At 52.7% G+C, this 10,000-nt stretch overlaps 1 protein-coding gene and 1 long non-coding RNA gene across 2 annotated transcripts in view; one reads left to right on the forward strand and one right to left on the reverse strand.

The window, feature by feature from the left end:
* The window catches only part of LOC124849749, a 4,367-nt gene extending 2,298 nt beyond the window's left edge, over positions 1-2,069 (forward strand). The window contains exon 2 of the long non-coding RNA XR_007030261.1: positions 1,331-2,069. This is a non-coding gene — a long non-coding RNA (uncharacterized LOC124849749). The remainder of the gene's footprint in view (positions 1-1,330) is intronic.
* Positions 1-6,016, reverse strand: part of inhbaa (inhibin subunit beta Aa) — a 9,757-nt gene extending 3,741 nt beyond the window's left edge. The window contains exon 1 of the mRNA XM_047329711.1: positions 4,749-6,016. Within this exon, the coding sequence (XP_047185667.1) occupies positions 4,749-5,268 (520 nt within the window). The 5' untranslated portion in view covers positions 5,269-6,016. The remainder of the gene's footprint in view (positions 1-4,748) is intronic.
* Positions 6,017-10,000: the final 3,984 nt, after the last annotated feature.

The following is a 10,000-nucleotide window of genomic DNA, read 5'->3' on the forward strand; positions in this document are numbered from 1 at the left end:
AGGATTTGATTGTTGATCAGTGAGTGAACACACCCGCCGTCCTCTGTTCCCTGTGTTTACACACACACGTCATTGTCCATCATAATCCCTTCTTCTGAGTTACGCTCAACAGGCGTGTGTGTGTGTGTGTGTGTGTCTTGACGTCAGCAGCAGCTCGGAGGCGGAGCTACAGGAGATGTGTAGGTACAGTCGGTCGTATACAGATGTAACAAATCAGACACGACCACATCCTGTCTTCTGCTCCGTCGTGTTTACATTAAAGGATCTGACTCGTTTCTCTGAGACACTACAGAGCTTTACAGCTCATCGCTGTTGCCATGGTTACGCCTGGCGTCCACACGCACGGTGCAGTCCTCTGAACCAGAGACGTGTGGAAAGGCTGCCGCTCCCGTCACTAACACTTCCTGTCAGGAACCGTTTCCTTTACCATCGCTGTTACTAAGCAACCAGCTGCAGAGGGAGACAATCCACTTCCTGTTTACACCTGAGTGGTCACGTGACTAGTGTGTGTTGTCACGTGTGTTAGTGTGGACGCAGATATTATTTCTGATACAAAGACAAAACACTCGACCGGACGGAGGCGGAGTCTGATATTTAAACAAGTGTGGACGCTGAGCGGGAACTTGCCGACACACACACAGACACACACACACACTGAGTGTGTCACTCCGTCCCCAACAAACACACACTTTGCTCCTCAGACCTGTAACATTAACAGGATCTCAGTCTCTCTTTCTTCTGTCTCTGTAGTTTACATTAGGAGGGATCAGTGGGCCCGGCCAACCCCCCTCCCCCTCCCAACACACACACACACACACACACACACACACACGCTCAGTGGGTGACTTGTAATTAAAGTGTCAGAGTTTGAGAATAGACTTCCATGTTTACCTGCAGGAGATAAACGAGGCTTCAGCTCACGATGCGACTGAACGTCTCTGTTTCATCAAACCAGCCAATGAACACAGAGCTGCAACAAGTGTGTGTGTGTGTGCGTGCGTGTCCGAGTGTGTGTGTGCGTGTGCGAGTGTGTGTGTGCGTGAGTGTGTGTGTGCGTGCGTGTCCGAGTGTGTGTGTGCGTGCGTGTCCGAGTGTGTGTGTGCGTGTGCGAGTGTGTGTGTGCGTGTGCGAGTGTGTGTGCGTGTGCGTGCGTGTCCGAGTGTGCGTGCGTGTGCGAGTGTGTGTGTGTGTGTGTGTGTGTTTCTGGTTTAAACCTCCTCGAGCGTCGAGTTCAGACACGATCAGGTTTAAATTTGGTACAAATTTAAAGAGTTTTGTATAAAAGAAAACACGTGTGACAACATAATTAAACCCTCAGTTTACTTTACAGGGAAGTGAGTCTGGAGAACGAGCCTGCGAGCCTCCACAGAGGGCGTCGACAACCCACTCTCACATCACAGTTTCACCGTCATTGGTTCGTAGAGAAACCTCAGGTCACGTGACTCCACACGATGTTGCAGGTGACGCATGAAGGTGTAATGTGGCGTGGCCGTGTGGTCCCCTCAGTGAGGACTGTAAGGCTGAAGTCACGCTCCCACATCCTGAGAGGCGACGCCCCGCTCGGCCTTATTGGCAGCACATGTGACACGTGACACTAAATCTGTGTCACGCCGTGGAGCGGCCGGTCGAGCGGCGGAGAGGCCTCGCCACTCGGTTTTGGGAGGATCAAAGAGTACGAGCACGACGTCACGTCCAGACGCCGGATCCATCAGACTGACATCACACGACTCCTCGGCGCAATCGCAGGGAACCTGGTGGACAAATGTCCCTTCTCTAACGTGGTCAGACCTCACACTCACGTGATGTCTGGAACTAGTTTGTCCGTAGCACCAACGACTTTAAGATTATTTTATTTTTCCTTGAAATAAGTAACAAGTAAGAAAGTGGTATGTGAACGTGTTAACGACGTCGTGGCCGTGGGAGTCGAGCGCCTCTGACTCTGATATGTTTCTGTTCTGTGTGTTTATGCTCTGAGGTTGTTCTGTGGTATTTTTATCACTTCGTCAGAATGAAACTGTGACCGTCGTCCGGCTGTCGGGACCAAATAAAACTGTAGCTGTGAAGAATTCCTCCAAATTCCGTTTCCAACATGAAGAGTGACATAAACACGAGGGAGTGAGAACCAGACCTCCGTGTTTCCCTCCGCCCGTCATCTATCACGCCCACAATACCACAATCTTTTTTTTATGGCATGTTTCTCATTTTCAGACCTCGTCTCCAAACGCCAGATTTTCTCTCTCGGGACAATAAAAGTTTTGAGCTAAATTGAAGTTGAAGTGCCAGCTCCGAGCGCCGTGTGTCCGGGTTCCCAGGCCCGTCGATCCGTAATGAGACGACTGACGATCTGACGCTCGGACGCACAAACGTCCGAGCGTCTCGAGGAAACGAGACGTTCATCTGGTCCACAATCAAACTGTCACGGTGTCTGACGCCGTCCAGGCGCTGGTCCCATCGCTTTTTCACTCACAAAGTTCTGTACCAGACAGACAGCTCAACATTTCAATGATTCTCTTATCGATCAGATGTAAACAACCAATCAGAGCAGCTCCTGAGCGTAAACAAGCCGGTCGTACAAACATGAAGATAACACGTCTGAGGTTCAGGCGCCGCCATCTTGTGCTGGTGACAAACAGTTATTTAACTCATGGAGGGGGCGGGGCTTGTGACCTATACTGCAGCCAGGCCCCAGGGGGCGGGGCTTATGACCAGATGAGTTAAGTTTTAAACAACAGAAGGAGAAACGTTAGATTTGTTTTGGACGATTTTCTGCAGCGGATTCATCCACATTTGGAGCAACAGAAAGAATCAGAGTGTGTGTGTGTTCGTGTGTGTGTGTGTGTGTGTGTGTGTGTGTGTGTGTGTGTGTGTGTGTGTGTGTGTGTGTGTGTGTGTGTGTGTGTTCAGTGTGACTCACTGATGTGTTTCTAATAGCGTCTGGAAAACTGTGTGGCTCAGAAGAATGAGATGCATCAGACTCTTCGTAGTGTGTTTGTGTGTTTGTGTGTCTGGACACAATCTGTAGCTGTTTACTACGGAGTGAATCATCTCTCCAGACAGAGAACATCTTTGGCTGCTGGTCACCCATCAAAGCAGAGACAAGAGCAGCAGCGTGACGACGACGACACGCCATCAACACGCTAAGGCCACGTGTCACGTGAAGAGGAGGAGAGGAAGTGAGTGACAGGTTGAAACTGACGGAAAGAAGAGACGAGAGGAGGAAACAGATCAAAGGAAACGAGAGGAAAGTCTCTCCGCTGCTGTGATCCACCGCTTCCCCTCAGCGGCCGGAGGGCGGGCGTCCGTCCAGCGAGTCGCTGGTTTGAATCCCAGACGACGGCGGCTGATCCAACAATGAGCGTTTTATTCTGTCAGCCAGAGGAGCGAAGGCACACGGAGGTTAGCAAGAGGCAGAGATGAAAGTGGATCGTGGAATGTCGCTAATGATGTGTTCAATTAAGTTCAATTAGCCTAATTGTCGTCTGTGTGGGGGGAGGGGGGGGGCAGCCAGGGGACGGACAGATAGATATTGTGTCGAGCTGCTAAACGGAGGCCGACACTGTCTCCGCCAAGAATCCAGTCGTCCCCTCCGCCGTCGCCGCCGCTTCCCCCGAACTCGCCATCTCCTGTCGCCCAAAATAATGAACCGAGGTCCCTGAACGCATCGCTTCCTCGTGACAAAGCCCGGACCCCCGGACCGAGCTGGGTGCAAAGTCTTCTCACGGGTGAGAGACAACAAGGTTCTGTGCCGTGTGAGCGACGGGTTCTTTTTTTAAACCTTCAGACACGGAACATTTGATCACACCTGCTCGTTACTATGACGACACGCACTAGACCACTTCCTTGTTTCCTCCGTCTTGAGTCGGGACACGCTGAGCGTCCCAGGACAGAATCTGTCAGACGGTTTTTACTTTTTTGATCTTTGGGGATGAAAACTTTCCGGACGTCACGTGACTCTGATCCACTTCGTCAGAATCTTTTCCATCTGCTGCTGCAGACGCAAACCACATCAACACGCAGCCACCGCAGCCCCGCCCACTCGGCCTGACTGACAGGTGCCGTGAAGAAAAGAACCAGGAAGTGTAAACGTGAAACGTTTCACTTCACTGACAAACTATATATTTCATATGAATCAGATTTCATCATATTTTCATCTGGACTCTCAGGAAAACTGTGTTGCTCTCAAACACATCACAACAAAATCAATAACAAATCAATAACAAATCAATAACGAATCAATAATTAATCAATATCACAAACTGGAGTGTCTTTGACCTTGTGACCCTTCATGGACCTGACGGTGTTAGAACGAGGGTGAAGCCAGAGGTCAAAGGTGACGACGGAGGGGACGAGTCGCAGAGCGCCTCCTCCCTCTGTTACTCCACACACACACACACACACACACACACACACACACACAAATCTTCTCTGACTTTAAGTAGATAATGAGGTATTCTTTGGGAACAGCAGGGGGCGATTACAGAGGTGTGTGTGTGTGTGTGTGTGTGTGTGCGCGCGTGTGTGTGCGCGTGTGTGTGCGCGTGTGTGTGTGCGCGTGTGTGCGTGTGTGTGCGTGCGTGTGTGTGTGTGTGTGTGTGTGTATGACGGGTTGGGCACAGTGAGTAAGCAGGTGTCAACTGATCATTTTCAACAAGCTGATCTTTTTACACACACACACGTCGTTGGTTACTGTCCACACATTTTGTCTTTTGTCTACACACACACACACACACACACAGTGTTTCACTCACCAGCCTCTGCGAAGGTGATAATCTCCGTCGTCTCCTGAGCGTCGCCGCCGTCTCCCGTCTGAGCCGCCGCGGCAGCAGCCCCTCCTCCCCCCCCCCGGCCTCCCCGTCCTCGAGCCTCCTCCTCCCCCCCCTCGATCTGCACGCTGCCGTCCTCCGACACTCGCCCCACGTGGAGCTTGCGCAGAGCGTTGAGGAGGGCGGCGCGCGGGACAGGCCGGGTGATGTTGGGCCGGGCCTGGAGATGCAGCATGTTGAGGATGTGCCTCTTCACCGCCTCCACCACGTCCTGCTGAGCCGCCTCCTCCTCTTCCTCTCGCTCGTGCCCCGCCGCCGCGCCGTCCTCGTTCCTCCTCATCCTGGCCAGGGCGCAGGAGGGGCAGTGGGCGTCCGGCAGCGGCTGCTGGTCCTGAGGCTGGACGGTCAGGGACGGAGGAGGATGTGGTTCTGACGGCGGGTCCAGACAGGACGAGCGGCAGCTCTGCAGCAGCAGCAGGACGGTCCAGCTGAGCAGAGGGGACATGATGAGAGCAGGCGCCTGATTGGCTGCTGGGTCGGTGATGCTGCCAGATGCAGACAGACGGAGGAAAAGTTTCTGACCCAAAGTGTTGGAAGAAGAAAAAAAGTCCTCTTGTTTCAAAGTCTCTCTCTCTCTCTCTCTCTCCGTCTGCTCCCTCGTTCTCTCAAGTTCCGTTCACAGTCCACCTGCGAAAAACGGAGGGAAAAAAAGGCTCTAAAGAAGCGAGAGAGCGGAGGACAAAAGAGAGAGAAGTGAGTAATCCTCGTTCGTCCCTGTCGGAGACAGATGGCTGAACGACGAGGAGGCGTCTGGAGGAAGAGGAGGAGAAGAAGAAAGTCTGTGATGAGTGGAGGATGATGGAAAAAAGAGTAGAGAAGGAAAATCTGTGGAGTGTCGGAGGATCCGTGTTCCCGGGATGAGGTCGCTGCAGAGTGAGTGTGTGTGCGTGTGTGTGTGTGTGTTGAAGTCTAAGTTATCCCAGACGAAGGGAGTTCCTCTCTCTCTTTCTCTCTCTCTCTGTGTGGTGAATGTTCCCTCGTTCACCAGTTGAATGGTTTTACCGGAGTGGGCTGGACTCTCTCTCTCTCTCGCCCTGGCAGCCTCCTGCCATAATTATACCTCCTCTCTCTCTCCCCCTCTCTCTCTCTCTCAGGCTCCTCCCATCTCTCTGTGACTCATAACACTTCTAACTTTTACCTTCACCCTCCTCCTCCTCCTCCTTCTCTCTCTCTTTATTTGTTTCTCCCCTCCCTGTGTTTCTCCTCTGTTAATGGAGCGAAGCCGGGATTCCCCCCACCCCCCCCCACCCCACCCCCCCTCCTCCCTCTCAGCTGTGGATGAGTTACATGTTGAGGGTGAATGTTTGATGATGACTTGTTCTCCGTCTGTGACTCTTCTGTCCGTCAGTCGCTCACAGTCTCACAGTGTTTAGTTTTTAGCCGCTCGCCGGTCAGGACATCACGACTCATGACATCACGTCAACCTACCTTTCTTTCTCCACGTTCCATCAGACAGACGGGCAGGCAGACAGGTCCATGTTCCATCAGACAGACGGGCAGGCAGACAGGTCCATGTTCCATCAGACAGACGGGCAGGCAGACCGGTCCATGTTCCATCAGACAGACGGGCAGGCAGACAGGTCCATGTTCCAGCAGACAGACGGGCAGGCAGACAGACAGACAAGTTTGAAAACTTAACGTCCTTGGTGGAGACTTTCCTTCTACAAGAACTTTATTTCCTCCTTTCATGTTGACGGAGACAAAATCCTCAAGCCCATTATGACCTTGTTAGGAGGTCATCCTCTCTTCATCATCCTCTCTTCATCATCACCATCACCCTGACAATCAGGAGGTTCTCTGGTTCTAGAGAGGTTCCTCGAGGCTCCTCAGCCTGAGAAGGGAGGAGATGAGTTTAAGGTCTGAAGGATGTTCCAGTGGGGTTCTTAAAGGGTTCTGGGGACCTCACTGGGTTTTACAGGTTCTGAAGAAGGTCTGGAGGTTTTCACAGGTTCTAGTGGCTTCAGTAGGAGAACATCAGAAAATCAGATGGGTTTCTGATATTTAAGGGTCCAAGAGGGTTCTAAAGTGGTTCTACGTGAGAAGAAGGTTCTACAAGTTTCTAACAGTCTGATGGGATGGTTCCATCTTCGTTCCACCCAGGTTCTCAGAAGGTTCTGGTTTGTTCTCAGAAGGTGCTCTGTGCTGTCGGTTCTGAAGGTTCCTGTGGAACCAGAGAACACATGTGACTGTAGAGGAAGCAGAGAAGACGCAGCGTCACACACCGGAGCAGACGTCTGGGATTCACCCTCTGCTGTGATGACATCATGACCGTGTGTGTGTGTGTGTGTGTGTGTGTGAGCTCACTGCTCCTCAGTTGCCTTATAAAGGCGTTTGACTGTATTATGGAAATTACCTTATGAACTTCTTTAAATAACTCACAACCTGTGAGTCAAGAACCTGTGGGGACGTCAGCAGCTGAAGCACCCGTCGCCCCAGGCCCGGGAAACCAGGTCCTGGACAAGAACCAGGTCCTGGAGAAGAACCTGGACAAGAACCAGGTCCTGGACAAGAACCAGGTCCTGGAGAAGAACCACGTCCTGGAGAAGAACCTGGACAAGAACCAGGTCCTGGAGAGGAACCAGTTGTTTTGTCCCCATTTATTCTGAACTTCTTCTGAAGTGTTAATCATGTCTCTCTGTTTGAAAACTTTAGTCAAGTGTGTGTGTGTGTGTGTGTGTGCGTGCGTGCGTGCGTGCGTGTGTGTGTGTGTGTGTGTGTGTGTGTGTGTGCTGGTTGCTGGTTGCTGTGGAGACATGAGGCTGAATGCAGATTGAACTGCTCCATCTAGTGGACATCAGCTGTATCGACCCTGTGACCTCACGGTACCTCCTTCACCTTCACCCTCTCCTCTTCCTCTCTTCCCTCCCTCATCTATTATTCTTTCTCCTTCATTCACTTTACGTTTTATCTCCTCCCTCCTCCTCTTCCTCCTCCCTCTTCTGTTTCCTCCCTTGTTTTTAGGGTCTCCCTCTTCCTCCCCCCTCCTCCTATTTCTCCTCTTCCTCCATCCTCCCTCTTCCTCCCCCCTCCTCCTACTTCCTCCTCCTCCCTCTTCCTCCTCCCTCCTCCTACTTTCTCCTCTTCCTCCTCCTCCCTCTTCCTCCTATCTTCCTCCTCCTCCACCTTCCTCCACCCTCCTCCTACTTTCTCCTCCTCTTCCTCCCCCCTCTTCCTCCCCCTCCCTCTTCCTCCTCCTCCAACTCCTCCTCCTCCTCCCTCTTCCTCCTACCTCCTCCCTCCTCCTACTTTCTCCTCCTCCTCTAACTCCTCCAACTCCTCCTCCTCCATCGTTCTCCTCCCTCCTCACTCTACCTCCTCCTCCTCCTCCTCCCTGTAACTCCACCCCCTCTTCCTCCTCCTCTTCCTCCTACCTCCTCCTACTTTCTCTTCTTCCTCCTCCTCCCTCTTCCTCATCCTCTTCCTCCTCCTCCCTCTTCTTCCTCCTCCTCTTCCTCCTCCTCCCTCTTCTTCCTCCTCCTCTTCCTCCCCCCTCCTCCTACTTTCTCCTCTTCCTCCTCCTCCCTCTTCTTCCTCCTCTTCCTCCTCCTCTTCCCCCTCCTCCCTCCTCCCTCCTCCTCCTCCTCTTCATGTTTCTGATCGAGTTATGTTCCTCAGAACTGAGTCAGAACCTCTGATGACGCTGGTCGTGGTGAAGTCAGACTCACGATGGGCCGAGGTGGAGGCGTTCAGACTGTGACCTCTGACCTCTGGCTGCGCTGCTGCTGCTGCTGCAGACGAAGAGGAGAAGGAAGAGTAGGAGGATGAAGACGTGTGACGTGTGAGTTGGCGGCTGAAGAAAAGTCCTCTTTCTCCTGTCCCTTCTCGTCCTTCTCTTCCTCCTCCTCCTCTTCCTCTTCCTCCTGTCCCTTCTCCTCCTCCTCCTCCTCCTCCTCTTCCTCTCACTCTTCCTCCTGTCCCTTCTCCTCCTCCTCCTCCTCCTCCTCTTCCTCTCACTCTTCCTCCTGTCCCTTCTCCTCCTCTTCCTCCTCCCCCTCCTCTTCCTGTCACTCTTCCTCCTGTCCCTTCTCCTCCTCCTCCTCTTCCTCCTCCTCCTCCTCTTCCTCTTCCTCTTCCTCCTGTCCCTTCTCCTCCTCCTCCTCCTCCTCTTCCTCTTCCTCTTCCTCTTCCTCCTCCCCCTCCTCTTCCTGTCACTCTTCCTCCTGTCCCTTCTCCTCCTCCTCCTCTTCCTCCTCCTCCTCCTCCTCCTCTTCCTCTTCCTCCTGTCCCTTCTCCTCCTCCTCCTCCTCCTCCTCCTCCTCTTCCTCTTCCTCCACCTCTTCCTCCTGTCCCTTCTCCTCCTCCTCTTCCTCTCACTCTTCCTCCTGTCCCTTCTCCTCCTCCTCCTCCTCTTCCTCCTCCTCCTTCTCTTCCTCTCACTCTTCCTCCTCCTCCTCCTCTTCCTCTTCCTCCACCTCTTCCTCCTGTCCCTTCTCCTCCTCCTCCTCCTCCTCTTCCTCTTCCTCTTCCTCCTGTCCCTTCTCCTCCTCCTCCTCTTCCTCTCACTCTTCCTCCTGTCCCTTCTCCTCCTCCTCCTCCTCTTCCTCTCACTCTTCCTCCTGTCCCTTCTCCTCCACCACCTCTTCCTCTTCCTCCTGTCCCTTCTCGTCCTCCTCCTCCTCCTCTTCCTCTTCCTCTTCCTCCTGTCCCTTCTCCTCCTCCTCCTCCTCCTCTTCCTCTTCCTCTTCCTCCTGTCCCTTCTCCTCCTCCTCCTCTTCCTCTCACTCTTCCTCCTGTCCCTTCTCCTCCTCCTCCTCCTCTTCCTCTCACTCTTCCTCCTGTCCCTTCTCCTCCACCACCTCTTCCTCTTCCTCCTGTCCCTTCTCGTCCTCCTCCTCCTCTTCCTCATCTGTCTGTGATGTCAGCTGGTGTCGATCGCCCATCAGTTCTCTCTCTCTCGTGTCCTTCCATTGACCTTGTCTTTTGTTTTCTTTTCATTTCACTCTTTCTCTTTCTCCGTTAGTTTCTTGTAATTTTCTCTTTGTTTTTTTCTCTCGTCTCTTCTTCACAGACGTTCTCTAACAGTCACTCACCTCACTCTTTCTTCAGATAACTTTTTGAAGCCTCGTCTGTGCATCATCACTCCCCTGTGTGTGTGTGTGTGTGTGTGTGTGTGTGTGTGTGTGTTTTACATCTCTCTGAAGCGTTTTGAGTGTTTTATGTAACCGCACACACACACT

This window comes from Scophthalmus maximus, chromosome 21 (genome assembly GCF_022379125.1).
Source record: "Scophthalmus maximus strain ysfricsl-2021 chromosome 21, ASM2237912v1, whole genome shotgun sequence".
Classification (NCBI taxonomy): Eukaryota; Metazoa; Chordata; class Actinopteri; order Pleuronectiformes; family Scophthalmidae; genus Scophthalmus; species Scophthalmus maximus.